Source organism: Onychostruthus taczanowskii, unplaced genomic scaffold (assembly GCF_017590055.1).
Source record: "Onychostruthus taczanowskii isolate IOZ18803 unplaced genomic scaffold, ASM1759005v1 scaffold24, whole genome shotgun sequence".
Classification (NCBI taxonomy): domain Eukaryota; kingdom Metazoa; phylum Chordata; class Aves; order Passeriformes; family Passeridae; genus Onychostruthus; species Onychostruthus taczanowskii.
Window position 1 is genome coordinate 707,824 of NW_024499684.1, and position 21,619 is coordinate 729,442.

General features: G+C 51.4%; 1 protein-coding gene across 1 annotated transcript in view; it reads left to right on the forward strand.

The window, feature by feature from the left end:
* Positions 1-21,619, forward strand: part of ARHGEF26 (Rho guanine nucleotide exchange factor 26) — a 102,419-nt gene that overhangs the window by 78,343 nt on the left and 2,457 nt on the right. Inside the window, exons 5-13 of the mRNA XM_041406068.1 lie at positions 2,067-2,123; positions 4,057-4,217; positions 10,783-10,935; positions 11,327-11,456; positions 12,549-12,623; positions 15,803-15,957; positions 18,070-18,276; positions 20,083-20,150; positions 20,778-20,882. Coding sequence (XP_041262002.1) covers positions 2,067-2,123; positions 4,057-4,217; positions 10,783-10,935; positions 11,327-11,456; positions 12,549-12,623; positions 15,803-15,957; positions 18,070-18,276; positions 20,083-20,150; positions 20,778-20,882 — 1,111 coding nt within the window. The remainder of the gene's footprint in view (positions 1-2,066; positions 2,124-4,056; positions 4,218-10,782; positions 10,936-11,326; positions 11,457-12,548; positions 12,624-15,802; positions 15,958-18,069; positions 18,277-20,082; positions 20,151-20,777; positions 20,883-21,619) is intronic.

A 21,619-nucleotide genomic window follows, 5' to 3' on the forward strand; every position in this document is an offset into this window, starting at 1 on the left:
CTCTGGGGTTTATGAGCAGTGCCTGTGCTGGGAGGCAGGGGCAGAGGGATCCCCTCTCTCTGCAGGAGGCTTCCCTGGGGGAGCTGCTGCAGCTCCCACCACGCTGTGGTTGCGGGTAGTGCCCTTCAGGTATGGAGTGGTCACATTCTTTATGAGAGCAGTAATAAAAAAGGGTGTTTCTGTCTTCCTGAAGTGTATTCACACGTGTTGATCTTAGTTGTGACTGGTTTCTCCTTCATGGTAAAATCAGCTGCTGTGAGTGGCTTTAGGGAGCTTGGGTCACTGTCCAGGGCTGGCACCTTCCTGGGCCCCTCACAGGGTCACTGTGCAGGGCTGGCACCTCCCAGGGTCACTGTGCAGGGCTGCCACCTCCCAGGGTCACTGTGCAGGGCTGCCACCTTCCTGGGCCCCTTCCAGGGTCACTGTGCAGGGCTGGCACCTCCCAGGACCCCTCCCCGGGTCACTGTGCAGGGCGGCCCCCTCCCAGGGTCACTGGGCGGGGCTGCCACCTCCCAGGGCCACTGTGCAGGGCTGGCACCTCCCAGGGTCACTGTCCAGGGCTGGCACCTCCCAGGACCCCTCCCAGGGTCACTGTGCAGGGCTGCCACCTCCCAGGGTCACTGTGCAGGGCTGCCACCTCCCAGGGTCGCTGTGCAGGGCTGCCTGCCCTCCGTGGTACCAGCCCAGACCCCTGGTGTGACAGTCTGGGGCCTTCAGGGCTGATGTCTGCACTGGCTCCCCTTTCTCTCCCCGTGTCAAAGGGCTTGTGGTCACTTTGGGTTTGGTGCAGCCACTTAGCAGATTCCTGGTGAGTTCACCCCCACAGCACCTCTGTGTTTTGAACTTTTTGTCCCTGACCGGAGTTCACCTGTCCTCCTTTGATCCTTTGCTTCTCACCTCCATGGCTGAATCAGTCATTGCAGGGGAAAAGCCAGTCCAGTGTTAGTAGCAGTGATGTTGGGCCTCTTTCATTCCTTCTGGCCGTGTGCTTAGCTTAAATGAAGTTTTTGTTTGCTTAGTATCACATGTGATGTTTTTTTAGATTATTTCAGTTTAAACTTTTTGGACACATCAAAATTAGGTATTGAATTTTCTTTGGCAGAAATGGCCAAAGCAGTGTCCATATCTGGGCCTCTCTTTTGGAAGTGTTGCTGTTGATGGGGAGTGTGAGGCTGGGCCCTTGGCCTGTGAGTTCACGTGCCATGAATTCCTGTGTACCTTGTGGGACACACCCGTGTGTGCCAGCTGCAGTTTGGAGCACGAGTTCAGCAGGTGCCCATGGACCTCCCTGCACTCTGGCAGTGTCTGTGTTAACAGGGAGCACTGAAATCTGGGGGATGCGTTCCTAGGTATTTCCTGTGTTGGTGTATTTTTAGAAAACTCTTCCACTGCATCCAGAAAAAAGTTACATTGCACCTTTCAGTGCCATTGCACTTCCTCGGGAATGCTCTGGAGCTTTCAGGCTCCTGATTAAAATGTACTTCAGTTGTTTAATAAAAAGACATCTAATTAGTTCTTGCTCAGCATCCAGAAGTGTCTGCTTGTGGTGCTGTGGGAATCTGGGAGCTGTGTTCCAAAGGCTAGTGGCTCCCACATTGGAATGTTGATGTAACTTCCACAGGCATTTGCCTGTGAGTCTGTACCTTGGTGTGCAGACCAGAGAGTGGCACCTCCTTATTCCTGCTGTCCAGCATTGTGGGGCCAGCTGTGCAGGAATAAAATGAGGAATAATATGTCCTTCAAAATTCCAGGGAGCAGGTGGAGCAAGAAGAGAAAGCTGTTGATGGTAGCATGTTAGGAGCTTTTGGAGAAGGCTGACAGAAATGGGTGTGGGGTCTTGTGTCTGTGATGTGCCTCTGCTCCACAAAGAGAACAGGGCCTTCCACGGGTGTGGTGCTGTGGTCCTCTCCCTTCCCTTGCCCTGGTGTCCCTCCTGTGTTTAGAACTCCTGTAGAGCCAGGCCCGCCTTGGTGCTTTGCTTTCTAGGTTTTGGCAGTACTGTCTCTCTTTTTAATCACATTTTCCCACAAAAGGTATTCAAAATATTGATTGATTTGTCTTTGTAGGTGAAGAAGAATGGCCTGTCAGAAGCCATCAGCCAGGAGGAAAGGAAGAGACAGGAGGTACTCTGTGCTTTGGGGCTGGCTGCTCAGGGCTGCACTGCACGCCTGGCTCAGTGCTCTGCTTGTTGATAAGGAGACGTTGATAAGAGTTCATTGCTTGGCTTTCTGCACTCCAGTGAAGTGTCCTTTCTCCCCAGGGAGAAAAAAATGAGCCCAGTGTGTGCTGAGGTGCCTGTGTCCATGCCAGGGGCTCCTGGGGTGCTCCAGCCTGGCAGCGCCAGGGGAAGGGGTGGCAGTAACCTCCAGCTCGCAGAGGGGGGATGTGGCACAGGAGTTTTTATAGCAGTGAGGAGCAAAGAGCAGCTTCCACAGAGCCCCTGGGCTGTACCTGCCCCTGTGAGCAGTGCTGGGCACGTGGTGTGCCTGCTGGAGCCCAGCTGCTCCCTGAGCCCTGGAGCAGGGCAGGGGCCTCCCTGCTGGCAGCAGCAGCACCAGGGTGCTCTTCGCTTTTCTCTTCCTCTTCTCTCTCTTTGCCCTTTGCTCCTTGTGTCCTCTTCATCCACTTTCCTTTTCCTCTGTGCTCCTTGTGTCCTCTTCATGTGCTGTACCCCCCTTGATCAGTGCAGGGCAGTGTCACAGGGAAGGAGAGCTTGCCAAGCTTGGCCTGGCCAGGGCAGCTGTGTCCCTGCAGCTCCTCCCCAGGTGTGTCCTGCACAGCAAATAGGGCTTGCCTAGGAGCCCTGCAGCATTACCTGCCATGGGAATCTGTCCCAGTCTTCATTCTTCTTCAGGACATGCCTCAGCCTCCTCCTGCTGGGAAGCTTTTGAGCCAAGGCATATATTTCAGTGATGTCCTTTAGGAGCCCTTAGTCTGTGTTTCCTGGAGCCATACTTGCATCCTTTCAAAAAGAACAAGTTCTTTGGATTCCTTTTAAATGTAAAGTCTTCAATGTTAGCAAAAAATGTTTTCATGCCTGAGGGTTTTCAATTTGAATTTTAGAGGCCAGTTCTTTCAGTGGGAGCCTAAATAAATATTTTTAAGCTGTAGTTACATTACCAATTCATGCTTTTGCTGTATTTCTTTTAAACTGCTTTATCATTTATTCTTTATCTGTTCTTTAAATTGCTTTTTAGAGCCTATTAGATTATTTTATAGTTATATGCATTGTCACTGCAGAAAAATATTTGTTTGTTTTCTGCCTTGATTAATGTCCATGTCCTGTCTTCATGCACATCCCATCTTTCAGAATCTGTTAGTGAGGTGGATCTCTGTGCATATTTTGGCTGAAGAAAATGTGTCACAGACTGGTTTGAACTAAAATTCTTTTCAGTAGGTCTTTCCTTGCAAGCCTAAAACACCTGTGTATGTGTGTACAGCCACAGGGTGCACGTGGCCCCTGAGAGTGTAACTGTCCTTGGGGTTCACACGTCCCCTGGCCCTGGTCTGGAGCAGGTGAACCCCAGTGTGGCTTCAGGTGCCATCCAGGAGAGCCCAGCAGGCAGCAGGGAGCTGCCCCAGCCCTGGCTGTGTCAGGCACCCTGCTCTGGGTTTTGCTCTCCAGATGTGTTTGGGTCATGGTGAGATGATTCTCTCTCCCTTCCTTGCCCATCAGGAGCAGTGTCTGCCCCATTCCTGCCCGTGCTGATGGCTCTGCTCCCAGTCTGGGGAGAGCTCCACCAGGGGCCTCAGCCTGCTCCCTGCAGCCTCGCTCTGTGCTCTTGGGGTCACACCTGCTCTTGAATTGAAAACTCCTGCTTTGCAGTTGCACTGAAAACTCTGAATGTAGGCTTGTTAACAAAGACTTTGTTTCTAGTATTAAATCACTTATTTCTAATTAATGATGCAGCTATTATAGAGATTAATATTCAAGTCTTAATCTCTAGCTTACATCCAAAACTTTGCTTTGCATCCCTGCTCAACATTTTCTTTTTGTTTTTAAGGAAAAAAGCCCGGTCACTAGTAAGTCTCTTCTTTTCCCCCTTCACTTTGCAGGCAATATTTGAGGTGATATCTTCTGAGCACTCCTATTTGCTGAGCCTGGAGATTCTGATCCGGATGTTTAAAAATTCCAGGGAACTGAGCCTCACAATGACCAAAACAGAGAGCCACCACCTCTTCTCCAACATCACGGATGTTTATGAAGCAAGCAAAAAGTAAGTGTGGCATTTCTGTATTTAACAGAGCTGTGCATCCTCAAACATAGCAGCAGGTTTCTTTTTGGATGCTGAGTGAACCATTTTAGTGGTGAGCATTTCTTCCTAAACTCCTGCTGGTTTGAAGATGGAAAATACAAGTGGCAGAGATCTGCACAGGAGTGTGAGCAGGGCTGGCCTGGGATTTGTGTCTCTGAAAATGGGGAGGGAAGGAAAGCACAGAGTGAAACGTAGTGGAAGTCAGCATCCTTCAAATCTAAACAGTTCTGGGCTAAATGCTGACCAGGCATTCAGACCTGGTCCTTGCAGGGTTTCAAATAAAGCTTAGTCTGCCCTGCTGAGCTGTTAAATTTCAGCTGGAGTGCCAAGCTTGCCCTGGAGAGCTGGCTCATGCCAGGAGAGGCAGAGGGTGCTGTCCTGAGGCCTGGCTGTGCTCTGGGACTGTCACCCCTGTCACCCCTGTGTGAGCTCCAGGACCTGGCTCTGCTGCCACGGGGAGCAGCTGCTCTGCTGCTGCTTTTGGGCACATTCCTGAGTCTGGAACAAGGCAAGCAGACACACTGCAGATAGTGCCTGAAGAGGAGGAAATGGCAGATCTTACATGATACAAGCACAGAAAAGCCTTGTTGTGACTGGTAATCACTGCCAATGTTATTTAATCCAGGACATGCATATGTATGTACTCTCAGAGTACTTCACACTCTCTTTGCACCAAAAAGTTGCTGCATGTGGCTTTGCTGCCTTGCAATTTGCTCTGTTCACAGCAGCAGGTGGATTATGTGTTCCACATCCCTAGAGCACCAGAATGTCTGTGTTGCTTTTCCTGTCCCAGATTTGCAGTCTGAAGGGAGCACAGTGTCTGCAGTGGCTCCTGGCCTCCTGAAGGTGCTGAGTGGTCACAGCTCTGTACAGCTCTACAAGGATCTCTTTACCTGTGGAACAGAGAAATATTGGCCTCCTTTCAGAAGGCTGAAGGTTGACAAGGATTCTAATGGTTTTTTATTTTGTTCCCCCTTAATTTGTTCCCCTTGTGAATTCTTTAGCATTAAATCCTCATTTACCTTGGTGGAACTTGTGAAGGTCCGTGTCCCCAGTCACAGTCACTTCTTGGCTTTTTTCTCTGAGACACCACAAAGTCTGTGGAATTTGACATCTGTTGTGCAGCAGTTTGACTTTTGTCTTCTGAAGCTCATGCAGCAACAATATGTTGTTTTTTGGAGGCTGATGTGCTGTGTCAAGTGCAAAGCCAAGTGTAGTTTAAGAGCTACAGAGCAGGAGAACGTTTGGGTCTGGCTGGAGACCCTTCCTTTCTCCCTCCCAATCCCCTTTCTTTGTCTCTTGCAGTTGAGGTCTTTTTGCCAGAGGTTGGGAGTTGTGTGGCCCCAGAGCCACCCCAGTCTGGTGGCACCGGTGTCAGGGAGTGCAGCTTATCAAAGGCTTTGTTTTCAAGGAAAAGTTCCTTTTACAGGTACTCCTTGCACAAAATGTGAGGTGTAAAGGTAAAGGACAATGGGGGTGGGGAGAGCAGTACTCTTAGGGGAACTCTAACATCCCTTTTGATTAATAGTCTTCAAAGGAAGTGGGAGGGAGAGGAAAAAAATAATGGAAAAATACCACACTAGCCTAGAATTATAATCTTATTCTTTTGCCTGTGAAGTCTCATGGTTTAAGAGCTTGGTATTTTATGACTTGGGGTAAAATCAAAAGTCATAACTCCTTTTAAACTTAAATGGAAACATAATTTATCTCCCAGGTTTTGCAGTACTGTTAAACTAAAACAAAACTTTGTGCTGGCTTTGAGCAATGTCATTTGTGTAAACAATGGAAGTGATTTTAAACCAGATACCAGCTTGGTATCTCCAAACTGTTGCTTTCTATTTTCAAGGTGTTTCAAAGTAGCAAAATCCACCCTTTGGTATAAAATGGAGCATCTGTCCCATTCTGCTGTTTTCTTAAGCAGCCTTTGCTTAGTACAAAACCTGAGTATGAGTATAGTTACCAGTTGTTTTGGTTGCTGGGAGAAAGTTTGGTGAGCTGAAGAACCTGAGCTGATAAAAATGCTTTCTAAAAACCTGTAGTCAAAACTGCTTAAAGCCACTGTCTAGGAACTTTGACTTGGAACATGTTTAATGGAAGCTCTCCAATAACACCAGGATAGGCCTGTAGTGCCTGACAGGGCATTCCTGGGAACAAAGCTGTCTTTGTTGGAAGCAGAATGCAGAGAGTAGAGACTGTCTCTGCTTTTGGGAGCTCCCTGGAGTGTCTCTGACAGAGGGAAGTGGAGATGGATAACCTGTGCAGCACATGCTGCGTGTGTTCATGGAAACCTCCTGGAAGGTGGCTTCAGAGAGCTGGAGTTCAGTGGCCTCGTGTGATGTGCTGCAACCCAAACTCACCAGTGCAGCCCTGGCCAGGAGCTGTTGGACTGGGCTGTGGGGATGCCAGGGAGCAGCTCAGCTGGGAATGAGCCAGGAATGCAGCCTGAGAAATCAGTGCCAGGTCGGACAGCTCCCCAGGAGCCTCTCTGGGGAAAGAGGAGTCCCAGGGAAATCAGGGAAGTGTCTTCAGGAGCAGCTGGTCTGCAGGGTCAGATCCCCAAGTTTATAGGAAGAAGGGAAGATTCAGCATTTGTGCCTTCTCTGCCATTAGGCCAGCAAAGGGCAAATGCTTCTGTGATACCAGAGCAGCATTAGCAGAAAAAGATCCTAACAAAACCATTTTAACAGACTCTGTCAGGTTTTAAACTCTGTCTTAGTCACAGAATCACAGGATGTGAACACTCTGGTTGTGATGTGTTCATGGCTTGTCAGAGACATTCCCATTCCGTTGTCCCAGTGTCCCTGGGTGCGTTTATTGCCTGAATGGACATTTGTTATCCTCCAGGTCCCACCTGTGCCCAGGTGCTCTGGGCACTCTCCTGCTGTCTGGGGAATCTCTCTGGAGCAGGATATCTTGGCAGGGCTGCTGTGGCCTCCCAGTGCCCTGGATTCCTGCCAGGGCACTGTAAATAGCTGGCAAGGAGAGTGGCTCCCCAGTGGGACAGCCTGGGGCGTGGGCTGGCCCGGAGCTGCTGCAGAGGAGCACAATGCTGCAGGGGAGCACAATGCTGCAGAGGAGCACAATGCTGCAGAGGAGCACAATGCTGCAGGGGAGCACAATGCTGCAGGGGAGCACAATGCTGCAGGGCCAGCTGCTCCTGCCTGGGTCTGAGCTGCTCCTGCTGCTGCCCAGGAAAGGTGTTTTATGGGCTGTGAGTCTGCAGGCTCAGGTGTCACATTTGTGCGTGTAGCTCTGTGTTGGTTTCCATTATTGAGACTGGGGGAACTCGCCAAACAAACTGATTTCAGTTCTGCACTTTAATCACCCTCTCTCCAGCCTTTTTTATTTTGTAAAAACTGATTTTGATTCAGCATAAAAATTCTATGGAAATAAGACCATTTTTCCTATTTTTGCTATTTTAAATCCTTCCCTGAATAACAATAATGTTGCAGCTGTTCAGATTCTGTTCCTGATGAGAAGGTTCAGATTTGGAGAGGTTAATCAGAAATCTTTGTTACCTCTAGCTGAAGTTATCTCAAGGTGGCAGTTGTTACTTCAGTGCCCCTGTCTCCAGGAGCAAGAGGCTGAATTCTGCTTGCTGCCCCTCCAGTGGTGGTGGCAGCAGCACCCTGGAACTAAACCTGCATTTCTGAATTTGGCCCTTGGCCTTCAGGAGTGTTGCAGAGTGGATGGTTCTTTTAAACCATCCACTCTGTAAGGACAGGATGAGGGAAATAAAATTCTGTCCTGCAGTGCTGTTTGACTTTCTCTGAATTGGATCTAACTTTAACCAGAAAAGTCCTGGATTTAACAAAGAGATGTTTGAAATAAATCCTTCTGACATTCAGCAAAAATAGCTGCACATATCACAGCAAATTCCTTGTTGGCTAAATTGAATGGAATCATTTCATCCCTCAGTCCTGAGCTTTATGGCAGAATCTGTCCTAAAATTGTTAGTGAAAGGGTCTATGATGTGTCTGGTTCACTGATTGTATCTAATAATTGGCAGATTGGATATGGAAAACTACAGCTTTTGATTCAAACTTCAGTGCAGGGTTTCCTTACGGGACATATTGGAGATGGGACTTTGATGTACTGCTCCTTTGTCCCTCTTTGCCCTTTTTTCTTTTCTTTTTTTTTTTCTGTCTTCTACTCTTCCAGCTCTTTACTATTCTTACAGGGACTGTCTCTGATGATGTCACTGATGAAGCAGCAGATAAATTTTGAAGGTGGAAGTTGTGGCCCAGCAGGGTCCAACACCTTGTCAGTGTGCCATAACGCAGCAGGAAATGTTGGATTTCCTCATTTCCTGAGCAAAGTGAATTGGCAACAGTGGGAGGTTCTCCCAGCCATAAACATGTCTGAGCAGAGAGAAACAAATCCCAGTGTGGGATGGGGCTCTGCTGTGGCTCCTGAGACACTGCAGACTCCACACTTACAGGCTCTTTTTTCTGTAATTTTATTATTTATGTGCCCCTTGGGGCTGGTCCTGGCACTAAACCCAAATCCACAGCACAGGACAAGTCTGTGAGAGCTCACAATGTGCTGTGCCTTGGAGGAGGCTGTGTGGGGGACAGGAGGTGCTGGAGGGCTCAGCAGTGACAGGGCTGTAACAAATCCTGCTCAGCCCCTGCAGGCAGAGCCCTGTTTATCAGCCAGTCCGTCTGCAGTTACTGTGTCACAAAAACAGAGCCCAAAACCAGAGCAAAGTCCACTTGATTGTCGTGGCTCTGGCTGACCCAGTGAGAGCCTGGCAGGCACTCAGTGCAGCAGCTGCTTCTCAGCACACCTGGACAGTGCCTTAATTCAGTTAAGCCCTGCTGCTGCACACAATCAGCTGCTGCTCATCCTGTTCTGCTCCTCTCGCGTGTTTGAGGTGTGTTCTTAAAGCAAACTGTGGAGAGCATCACTTGAAATAGGTGGCAGATTTGAAGAGCCACTGTTAGTGATAAAAAAATTGAATAAAGAGCTGAAATTAAATAAAGCAGATTTCAAAATACTGGAGCTTAATGTGAGCTCGTGTGTTCTAAGTATTTCCTTAATGTTTTCTGTGCTGGATGAGAATTTTTGTATGAACTTGTTGACTCCAGGGAGTTGAGGATTCTTGCAGTGAATGCTGATGTACAAAGGCTTCAGCCAGGGCAGCTTTTCATGTGTGAGGGGTGTGTGACCTGCAGAGCTGATCTGTGAGCTGTTCCACACCAGACAGTGGGGGATTACCGTGAGCATCATGGAAATCAAGTCTTGTGCTTTGGGAACATCAGGAGTGCAGAAAGCAAGGGGAGGCATCCAGTGGCCAGAGACTCACATGTGGGACAGAGACAGACAGCAGAGAAGTTGTCAGAACAAGCATGCTTAGGGGAAGAGCCAGCTCAGGATTTTGGGTTCTGTGCCTGTTTTCAGTGTTTCCAGTGTTTGGTTCCAGGGGAGGACTGCAGCACGTGGAGCACCATGTCCTGCTCCACCACGTGGCTTTGTCCTTGGCTCAACAGCCACACATACCCGTACTCCATCAAGCACCTCTGGTGCTGTGCTGCCTTTAATTGCAAGAGGAAATGTGTTAATGCGTGTATGAAGTAGTTTCATTTCTTTTCCAACCCTGTTTCTGGAAATTCTGGTCTGACCAGCTCAATGATGCTGTTTGGTTGTGGCAGTGGGAGAGCGGGAAGTGCCTGTGCCAGCACTGCTGCTGAGCTGCCAGGGGCCAGCAGCAGCCTTGGGCCCGTGTCCTTGGGCCGTGTCGTGGGCCCGTGTCCTGGTCCCGTGTCCTTGGGCCGTGTCCTGGGCCCGTGTCCTGGGCCCGTGTCCTTGGCCCGTGTCCTTGGCCCCGTGTCCTTGGGCCCGTGTCCTTGGGCCCGTGTCCTGGGCCCGTGTCCTTGGGCCGTGTCCTGGGCCCGTGCCCTGGGCCATGTCCTTGGGCCGTGTCCTGGGCCATGCCCTGGCCCGTGTCCTGGGCCCGTGTCCTGGGCCCGTGTCCTGGGCCCGTGTCCTGGGCCCGTGTCCTGGGCCCGTGTCCTTGGGCCGTGTCCTGGGCCCGTGTCCTTGGGCCGTGCCCTGGGCCCGTGCCCTGGGCCATGTCCTTGGGCCGTGTCCTGGGCCATGCCCTGGCCCGTGTCCTGGGCCCGTGTCCTTGGGCCGTGTCCTGGGCCATGCCCTGGGCCCGTGTCCTGGGCCCGTGTCCTGGGCCCGTGTCCTTGGGCCGTGTCCTGGGCCCGTGTCCTTGGGCCGTGCCCTGGGCCCGTGCCCTGGGCCCGTGTCCTTGGGCCGTGCCCTGGGCCCGTGTCCTTGGGCCGTGTCCTGGGCCCGTGTCCTTGGGCCCGTGTCCTGGTCCTGTGTCCTGGGCCCGTGTCCTGGGCCCGTGTCCTGCCAGCTCTGCCCTCGCTGCCCTGCCGAAGGAGGGATGGCCTCGCCCTGTCACAGGCCAGCCCGGCTGGCATCGCTTGGTAACTGGATTGTGTCAGGGGAGTGTTGTGAGAGGAAGATGCTGTTTGCATGTAAAAGTGAGCAGTTGATGTTAACCCCCCAGGTTCTTTGAAGAGCTGGAGGCCAGGCACCAGAGCAGCGTTTTCATCGACGACATCAGCGACATCGTGGCGAGGCACGCGGGCTGCAGCTTCGACCCCTACGTGAAGTACTGCACCAACGAGGTGTACCAGCAGCGCACCCTGCAGAGACTGCTGTGAGCATGGCACAGCCTCCGTGCTGCCGGGCACGGGGCAGACCTGGGGCTGCCAGCCCTGCTGGGTGCCTTCCTCTGAGGGGACTGGGGCCCTCCTGCCCGCTCATGGCTCACGTGCTCTTTCCTCCATCAGTTCAGTGTCACACAGTGTGACAGTGGCCCTGTGTGGCACACCGGGCTCTGCCCTCACCGCTGGGGTGGCAGCTCCTGAGGTTTGATGTCAGTGCTGGGGCTGGTGGATCTGAGGGAACAAAAGCTGAAGGTTGGGGTGGTCTGACTCCTGCAAATCACACTTCCTTTTTATAAAATAATGGTTTATTTAAAATGTAGCAACTCGCACAATCGTTTGGTAAAACATACCATTGAATTCTCCCATGCTCTTTCTCCCCAGAGCCACAAACCCAGCCTTTAAGGAGGTGTTGTCCCGGATCGAGTCCCACGAGGACTGCCGGAACTTGCCCATGATCTCCTTCCTCATCCTCCCCATGCAGAGGGTCACTCGTCTCCCCTTGCTGATGGATGTGAGCACCCACTTCCCTCTTTCCTTGCTGCTTGTTCTCGCAGTGTTAATGTCCTCTCACACTCAGTTCTGGTTCTCTCCAGTCTCTTCATGCCTTCTCCCTTACGCCACTCCCGGGCTGTGGATTGTGGATTCCTGCTGCATTTGTTTGCTGACTGGGACTGGGCCCTCCTGCTCCCCCATCCACAAGTTAAATACTTGGATGTTCTAGTGGGAAGATTGTACAGTAAAGGGTCAGAATGGTTCTGAAACTCAGGAGGAACCAGCACAGGAATTGTATGTAGTGCTAGGATTGAAATGAACCCTGCAGCAGAAAAACAAGGGCCCTTAGGCAGGGATACTCTTGGGAACCTGAAGGATGGACTCCATTCCCAAGGGAGCTGTGTGTGAGTGGCACTGAGCTGTCCCTCCCTGTGCAGTGACCAGGGACTCAGAGTGATGGAAGTGCCAAGGAGTGTGTGTCAGGCAGAATTCACACCAGGAGTTAGGGTATTTCACTTAAGGTGCCAGGACTGAGGGAGCAGCTGGACCACCAGCAGGAGTGCAGATTGTGATCAGGCTCAGATTCCAGCACTGGTAGGAGCCAGAAACAGAACTGATAATTTTGTTCGGTATATTTTTAAATTGAGCACTGAGTAATTTGATCACCTGGACAGTTAGTTCATTCATGGACATTCAGTTCTCTCTTCTCTGCAGTACATTTCTAAGTAAAAAATTGAATAATAATCCAGCATTCCTGCAGAGTGTCGCTGGGGGTGCCTTCCCCTTCTTGGGTTTTTTTCCTATACCTCCTTCCCCTCTTTGGCTGAAATAATCTAAACAATCAAATGAAGCATTTTATTTCCCACTCTTTCAGTTTTGTTTTTTGTTTGGAGATGGTTGTATAAACCTCTTCTGGAGAGGTGCAAAGCATCACTTTGTTCCCAAACCTTTGCAGGGAGGCATTCCTTAGTGTGACCAAGTGACCGGTGTTCCCTCTTTATCTCAGTCCACAGCTGTGATTCAGCTTCTGGATTTCAGTTAAGATGTGAAACCTTTCTAGGTTGCAGTCTGTGCTGCTTGGTCCTCTGAACTAACTGATGTTTTGTTCCAGACTATTTGCCAGAAAACCCCCAAGGATTCAGCAAAATACGAGAACTGCAAGCAGGCTCTGAAAGAAGTCAGCAAGGTATGTTCTCAAGTCATTCCTGAGTACTTCCAGGGAAAAATGGATGTTTTCCATGCATAAATAATGCAGGTGGGAAAAGCACTGAAGTGTAGAGGCTCTGCACTGTTGTATTTAAGGAAGGGCACTGGGGATTGGGTCTGTGCAGAATTACTGGCTCCTACTTTAGAAAAGATCCCAAACTGGATGATAGTGTGGTGATTGTGGGTTTGTAGGGGGAGCACTGTGGGAAGTTCATCCAGCCAAAGGAGGGTGTGTGTTTGGAGCTGATCATCAGCCTGGGCCCTGCTCAGCCAGAACTTGGGCTGAACCTTTGTTCCCCCTGGAGAATCACAAATTACGGGGTTCCTGTTCCCACAGGGGTGAGGGGGGTCTGGGAGCAGTGCAGCCACCGGGCCAGCCCTGCAAACTGTGGCCCTGCAAACACCACGTTGGGGTGGATGTGTCCCCGCCGGGCTCTGTGTCCCCACCGGGCTCTGTGTCCCTCAGTGCCTCTGTGCCCAGCAGTGCCTCTGTGTCCCTGCAGTGCCTCTTTGTCCCTCAGTGCCTCTGTGTCCCCGCTGGGCTCTGTGTCCCCAACAGGAATGAAAACTTTTGGTTAAGTGTTTTAATTTTAGTAGAAGGTGATGCTACAGCGCAAGGGATTTTAAATAAATACTAAATGTAGAGTATTCTTTGCTGTAAAGATAAAGCTGCTGTGGAGATTCTGGCATTAGGAGAGAGGCCAAAGGCTGCTGCTCACTGCTGAGATTTTCTTACGTACCTGATGAGAAAGGTGTAGCTGGGAAAACACTTCCAGGCCAGGGTAGGATCCAGGGGGTGCTTGTCCTTCCCCCCAAGGACAGGTTTCTATTAAAAACTTCCTGTACAGTCACTCTTTTGTAGGAAACAACAGCAGACCCAGTCATAGGTAGGGGAGGCTTATTGGATTTTCTTCAAGTACATTTATTGTCTCTATTTAATGTTTGCTACAATCCCATTTCTATAATTGATGTCTGATACCATTACACAATGGGGATTCTTTTGGGAGAAGATATTTTCATTATCAGGCATGTAGTGAGTGGAGGTTGGTTCATGGTTTCAAAAGCACAGCTCTTGAAAAGCTCTGGGTCAGGCTTGGGGCAAATGCTGCCTCCAAAAAGACATTTTCAACTTGCCTAAAGTATTTTTATTCTCAAATTTTGTCTAAAAATTGATAGTAATAATATTTGCTTATAGCAACAGCAACAACAAATGCAACACTTCTGGGCAAGTGACAGCAGAGCATTTCCTGATGGGTGGTACCAGACTGAAGTCTTCAGTGAGTCCAGCCCAGTGTGGGGGCTGAGCTGCTCCGTGGTTCCCTGAGATCCCAGGAGTCCCTCGGGGCCTGGGGTCCCTCTGTCCCTGCCCATCCCTCTCTGTCCCTCTGGTGGCTCCTGGGTGACCCCACCTGCCCTGGAGCAGCTCGTGCTGGTGCCTTGGCAGCAGCAGCTTCGGGGGGCTTTGTCTTTCTGTGCTTTTGTGTGAGATTTCCCTTTGTGCATCCAAGCCCCAGCCCTGCAGCCCCTCAGCCCCCAGGGCAGGGAAGCCCCACTCTGGTTAAATGCATTTTTCACTTCTGAGAGTCTCATTTCTGCAGCAGGGACATGGTGCATGTGATTTGCTCCTTTGGCAATTAAGGAAAAATTAAAGTAAAACCAAGCTGTCTCTGGAAGAGAGTCAATTGGGAAAATAGGATGAACTCATTTGGAGTACAGATTAGAGGAATTTTTTGTTCATCCTCAAATAGAACTTTTAAAAGTTTTTTTGCTTGTAAACCAGTCATCTTGGGACTGTCATTCTGTTTTATAGCCATTATAAATTAGTTAAAGTATTTCTGTTCTTGCCCAGTCTCATGGAGTTTTGGAGATTTGTTTATTATTTTGTTAGATGTAACTGTGGAGAGCTTCATGGGAGCCCAAGGGAAGTGACTCAAATCTCGTGTTGCTTGTGTACACGGCTCAGCTGTGGAATTCAATTTGTAATTAAGTTTCAGCAGTTTTTGTTCTTAAATTTTACATCTTCTGCACGAGAGAAGTTGTGGGGGTTTGTTTTGGGGAGTTGGTGTTTGTTCTTGCAGCAGTGAGCTCTCAGTCCCAGCGCTGGCTTTGGCTTGGGCTCAGCAGGTACAGGCAGGCTGCAGTCAGCTTGGCCAGGATTAAGGGATACAAAAAGCCAACTCATGCAGAGTGGGGAAGGCAGCTGACACCTGCACGAAGGGGTGTTGTTCAAAGTATGTGAAAGGTGCTTAGATGAGGGAGAACAGGCAGTTGTGCTCATTAGCTTGGACCTTGTCTGCCTGCAGCATCTGTTCAGGGCAGCCTCAGAGGGGTCTGTGTGACCAGGACAGTCCCACATCTCCCTCCATCGTCCTGCCCCAGAGGAACAAAAGGGCCTCCTGTGGGCTCTGTGTCTCCTGGGAATAATTTGGATTAATAAAGGCAAGTCTTCACGTCAGGCAGCTCAGATCCTCTGGGGCTTTGGTGCAGCTGCTGCAGGTGTTGACCCCCACCTAGGGAGAAAGGGAGCTCCTGCTCCATCAGATGAGCTGGATAAAGAGAGGAGCTGTAGGATCCCTCAGTAGCCCTTTTCAGTAAAGCCTGGCAGGTAGCTGAGACACTTCAGGAGCCCCAGCAGAACAGCAAGGCCATGGAAACCTTCCTGTTGTGCTGCCAAGGGAGGGCACATCAGAGGTGTGAGAGGAAGGAGGTGGTACCTGCACACCCCTGCCTGCCTTTCCTGGTCACCAGCACAGGGACTGTCCCCTCTGCTCCAGGAAGAGCCGTGAGTACTGAGGACACTGCCATGTCCCCTCGTGCTTCAGGAGCTGCTCTCACCCTGCAGGCACATTCCTGAAGTCAGGCTTTGCTCTGTGCCCTCGGGAGGTCCCAGTGTGTTCCATCCCAGTGGGATCAGTCAGGTCTGTTCATTTCTCTTTTCTGTGAGCAGTGATGACAGGTGCCCGAGTGATTCCCAGGTATTTGCAGCTGCTCCCTGTGTGTTGTAGCAATGATGCAGCCCCTTAAACTTTGGTAACCTCTTAGTGTTTGTAATCTCTGAGCTTTGAGATTATTCAAGCATTTTTTCCAAACGGATTGTACTCTGTTTTTTAAAAATTCTCTAATTTGGAAGGATTGCAATGTGATTTTCTTGCCTTGCAGCCATTTCCATTGGTTTCCTCCTCACGGTGGCTGGTGAAAAGGGGTGAATTAACAGCCTATGTAGAAGACACTGGACTTTTTTCCAAAAGAACCTCTAAGCAGCAGGTGTACTTCTTCCTCTTCAACGATGTCCTCATCATCACCAAGAAAAAGAGGTAAGAGCTTCACCAGTATAAAACTGCTTTTGTGTTCAGTCCTTGAATCACAGTGACTTTTAACATGATCCTGGCTGTGGAACGAGTTCAGGAGTTATTTGAGCCTCTATCATGGGTTACAAATAACAAGTAACTGCTTGTTAAACAGGATTTACTTTTGGCAAACACAGTTAAGATTCCAAATTGTCAGACAAATTAAAAAGATGATTCTTTATGCCCCAGCAAAGACAAGTTTGGGAAGGATAAAGTGTTGGGAATGTCCTTTCCCTGCACACTTCCCACGATTGTTGCAGGAGGATGAAGCTCCCTCTGCCCGAGTGCCAGAGCTCGTTAGCAGGGCTGGAGCTGATTGTGCTCCCACCCACGGTGTTGCCATGGCACCACAGCAGCACACAGAAATGTTTGTTGCTAGTTGGGGTTGAATGTTTGTGGTTTTCCTTGAGCAGCTGAATCTCAGAAGATCCTTAACATCACACTAGGACACCTCACTTGGTGCTAAAAATGGGCATTTCTGAGGCTGCACTTGGGGCTTCACCCAGAGTTCATCTCCAGCCCTGGCTCAGCAGCCTCTGCCCAGCTCTGCCCCATCTCCATGTGCTGGAACTGCTGGGAATTGTGGCTCTGACATGCTGCAGAGGAGGGAGCCAAAGGGCTCTCCAGTCACAGGGCTGCTCCCCAAAAACTGGGCAGGAGGTGACACAGGGACTTGGGATGTGTGCAAGGCTTTAAAGAGGGATAAAAGTCTGCTTTTCCCCAGCTTTTAGCTTGTTGGGAATGTTTCTTCTGCCAGTTGTCCTTGTAGCCACTGCTGTGTGTAGACACAATCTGATTTATTTTTTTTTTTTAATCATTAAAAATGAAATAATACTTGCCAAGCACTACTGCAGTGTCCTGAGAGGAGCAGGCAGTGCCAGCAGGTGTGAGGATGGTGGGGCAAGGCCAGGAGACGTGGCTGCTGCTCGGGAAGGGTCACACAGACCTGGCTGTGGGCTGGCTTAGGGCATGAGCTGAAGGTGGGGGAATCAGTGCAGTGCTGACCCCAGGGGGCTCGTGGGAAATGCACTGAGTGCTCTCACGTGTGTTTGGATTCCCTCCAGCAGGAGTCTGAGCCAGCAGCTTTGTGGCATGGAAGTGAGGAGTGGGAAGGATTTGTAGAGGTTTATCTGCTGATTAATTAGTAAGAAGTGCTGTTATGATTAGCTGTGCACATGTACAGACTAGTTGATTAATTCGTAAGAAATGCATTTATTATTCATTGCACAAATGCATAGACACATTTCTTTTTCAGACTCAAGATTCCCATGTAGTGATGGCAGCACTCCCAGCAGGGATTGCCAGTTCTTCCCTTGGCTAAGGAGTTATTCAAACTAAAATACTGAACTGACATCTTTAAAAAAAAATACACCCCCAAAAATCCCCCAACTTACCAAAAAAACCAAGCCCCACCCAACCCTTTCCCTGGTTCAGAGCTGAGCAGGATTGGTTCCATTAGAATGCTGTTCTGTGTCCATCATTTGGGAGTGCACAAAGTCATTGTGCAGAAAGAACCAGAGCCACGTCAGTGTTTATTTCCCAGAACACCGCTGGAGATGTCCCCTGGCAGCTGGGCTCTGTGTCACACCAGACCTCTGGCAGAGGCTGTTACCCCGTGTGGAGCCGGGAGGTGCTGCCAGGGCTGTCCCTGTGGCCGTGCCTGTGGCTGGGGTGGCTTCCAGACAAACGGAACGGGAACCTAAACCCTGCCCGGTGTCTTGTTCCTTCCCGGCAGTGAGGAGAGCTACAACGTCACCGAGTACTCGCTGCGGGAGCAGCTGCTGGTGCTGCCCTGCGACGGCGAGGAGCCCAGCTGCTCTCCCAGGAACGCGGCCGGGGTGCTCCACTCGGGCCGCGCTTCTGCCTCCCACCTCTTCAGGCTCCTGCTGCTAAGATGTCCCCTGGCAGCTGAGCTCGGGCTCTGTGTCACACCAGACCTCTGGCAGAGGCTGTTACCCCGCGTGGAGCCGGGAGGTGCTGCCAGGGCTGTCCCTGTGGCCGTGCCTGTGGCTGGGGTGGCTTCCAGACAAACGGAACGGGAACCTAAACCCTGCCCGGTGTCTTGTTCCTTCCCGGCAGTGAGGAGAGCTACAACGTCACCGAGTACTCGCTGCGGGAGCAGCTGCTGGTGCTGCCCTGCGACGGCGAGGAGCCCAGCTGCTCTCCCAGGAACGCGGCCGGGGTGCTCCACTCGGGCCGCGCTTCTGCCTCCCACCTCTTCAGGCTCCTGCTGCTCAGCAACCACGCCGGGGACAGGGTGCAGATGCTCCTGGGAGCAGAGACTCAGTGAGTACAGTTACCTGAGGGAATTCTTCACCTGCTTGTCTCCATGGGCAGCTCCTCCCGCCCTGCCCAAAGCAGTAATCGTTATTTATTTATTTATTTATTTCTATTACTTATTCTGGTTTATTCATTTAAACTGCTGGGTAAGGCCTCAATGACCCTGCCTGCAGAGATCAGTGTAGCTGTGCCTCGGGCAGGTTCCTGTGCAGGGCCAGCCCTGTGCTGGGTCCCTCACCCCAGGGTCACTGCTGCCAGGTGGGTATCAGTCCCTCACCCCAGGGTCCCTGCTGCCAGGTGGGTGTCAGGCCCTCACCCCAGGGTCACTGCTGCGGGTGGGTGTCAGTCCCTCACCCTGGGGCACTGCTGCAGGTGGGTGTCAGTCCCTCCCCTGAGGGTCACTGCTGCAGGGGGGGGTCAGTCCCTCACCCCAGGGTCCCTGCTGCCAGGTGGGTGTCAGGCCCTCACCCCAGGGTCACTGCTGCGGGTGGGTGTCAGTCCCTCACCCTGGGGCACTGCTGCAGGTGGGTGTCAGTCCCTCCCCTGAGGGTCACTGCTGCAGGGGGGGGTCAGTCCCTCACCCCAGGGTCCCTGCTGCCAGGTGGGTGTCAGGCCCTCACCCCAGGGTCACTGCTGCGGGTGGGTGTCAGTCCCTCACCTGAGGGTCACTGCTGCCAGGTGGGTGTCAGTCCCTCACCCCAGGGTCAGCACTGCCAGGTGGGTGTCAGTCCCTCACCCCAGGTTCACTGCTGCAGGTGGGTGTCAGTCCCTCACCCCAGGGTCAGTGGGTGGGTGTCACCGTGGGGCTGTGCGGGCACAGCACCAGTGTGTGGCACGGGAGTGTCCCCAGGCACACCCAGAGTGCTCTGGGCCCTGAGCAGGGCACTGGGATGGCACAGCAGCGGCAGCAGAGCAGGGTTAGAGCAGGAGGAGCTCTGCTCCTTGCTCTCCCGGGCACCCTGAGGAGTGTCCTGCCTCAGGAACAGCAGCAGCCAGTGCTTGCTCTGGGATGTACATGTGCCATCAACTTCCACAAGGCCTCCCCGCACTGAAAGAGTTCATTTGTTCTGGGGGAAGCTGGAGGCAGGACAGAGACATGAAAGGGAGTGCTCCAGACATGTCCCTGCCTGGAAAAATCGATAGTTTTAGGTTGGCTTTCAAAGTTTAGAATAACCGTGAAAGGAACTGAAGATCATCAGTGCTTTCTATTAAAGATCTCATTATGAAAGCAGGAGATGATTCAGACTTGTTTGGAAATGCAATTTTATTGGGGAAAAAATGCAGGACATTTTTAGTTGTCTGGGCTTTGTATGAAAAGACATTTTGTTCTGCAGACTTATTACTGATTTGTTCTGTGCTGTTTGCAGTAAAAATAGCAGTCCAGCTGATCATCACTCAGAGCAAGAGTCTGAAAAGAATTCTTGTATTTTAAGTTACCTATTTTTATAGTCTTATCTTTTGAGGAGGATAGGAAGGGAATTTCAAAGGCCAAACAGTTCAGAGAGTTGAGTGTGCCTTCAGAATAGCTTTGTGCAGGTGAAACTGAAATGTTTCCATTGACCCCAGGATTTCCAGCACAGTTTGGTTGTGGTTCACCATCTCCTGTGGCATGTGGGTCCTAAGGAGAAAAGCACCAGTGTTAGGTGAGAACTTTGTATCTGTGAAGAAGGCAGAGCATACACAGAGGTGGTGATACACGGGGGTTACTCCCAGGTGTGACGGGAGGGATGCTGGCACTGGAAGGAGTAGGGGCAGTCTCAGAGCTGAGCACTGCCCAGGGCATGAGCTGGGACACGGGGTTCTGCTTTGCAGGAGTGACAGAGCCCGCTGGATCACGGCGCTGGGCCAGGACAGCGACGGGCAGCACACGGACAGGACCTGTGAGTCACGAGCCTGGCACGCGTGGTGCTCTGCAGGGCTCTGGGGCTGGGCCGGGCCGGGCTGGGCCGGGCCGGGCTGGGCCGGGCTGGGCTGGGCAGGGCCGGGCTGGGCTGGGCTGGGCCGGGCTGCAGCCGCCCCAAGCCGGGGGAAAGTGTCAAGTGGGAATTGTGTAAATAAACAGCGATGTGTTGTAGTTAAAGCCCCTGCCTGTGACTGGTTTAACTGAGCCTGGCTCGCTCCTTCCCCAGCACTGGCTCAGGTGGAGATCATCAGAACGTACACAGCCAAGCAGGCCGATGAGCTCTCTCTCCTTTGCAGGAGTGACAGAGCCCGCTGGATCACGGCGCTGGGCCAGGACAGCGACGGGCAGCACACGGACAGGACCTGTGAGTCACGAGCCTGGCACGCGTGGTGCTCTGCAGGGCAGCAGCACTGCCCTCGGTGGGGCTGGGCCGGGCTGGGCAGGGCCGGGCAGGGCCGGGCTGGGCCGGGCTGGGCTGGGCTGGGCTGGGCTCTGAGCCGGGGGAAAGTGTCAAGTGGGAATTGTGTAAATAAACAGCGATGTGTTGTAGTTAAAGCCCCTGCCTGTGACTGGTTTAACTGAGCCTGGCTCGCTCCTTCCCCAGCACTGGCTCAGGTGGAGATCATCAGAACGTACACAGCCAAGCAGGCCGATGAGCTCTCTCTCCAAGTCGCCGATGTCGTTTTGGTTTATCAGAAGGTGAATGATGGTGAGTGAGGATTTTGTCAGTACCCATTTGTCACCTCTGCAGGGGGATCCAGCTACAAAAACTTGTTTCCTGTTAGCACAGGACTGCAGTGAGTACAAGTTCAGCTTCCAAGGAAAACGTAAGCATTTGGGTTCAGGTTTCTAAAGGAAGCAGCAGATGTAACCAGCTGTAGAACATGGCTGCTGGCCAGTTTTGGCATGGGAGGTGTCCACAAATAGGAAATTGAATTTGTCTAAAACCACAGAGCTCAGACATTCTAGTGAGTGCCAGGGCTGTCCAAGACAAACAGCCCCAGTCTGCTGTGCCATGGCCTGGGCTTTCCTGCCACAGGGTGGTTGCTGAGGTTTGCCACAGGATCAAGTATCCCAAGATCACGGTGATTCTTGCCCAGACTTGCCCACAACTGCACTGATAGCACCAAGTGCTGGCTCAGGGATGCAGAACACTGTCTGCTTGAGGGACTAAATTCTAACTTGCTGTTGCTCAGTTACCTGTGAAATCAGAGATTCTGTCACTGTACTATGACATTACTTCAAACTATATCTGAATGACAAAAAAGACAGCGAAATTGTGCAATACTTTGCACATACTATTTTTTACCTAGTCTGTCTGGATTAAAAACATCTGCCAAAGCTATCCTAAAGTGGTACTTGATCCCCAGTGGAGGCAAATGCAGACTGTACCTCAGAGCCAGCAGCCCGGGGCGGGGTCGGCTGCAGAGGTGTCACTGTTGTCCC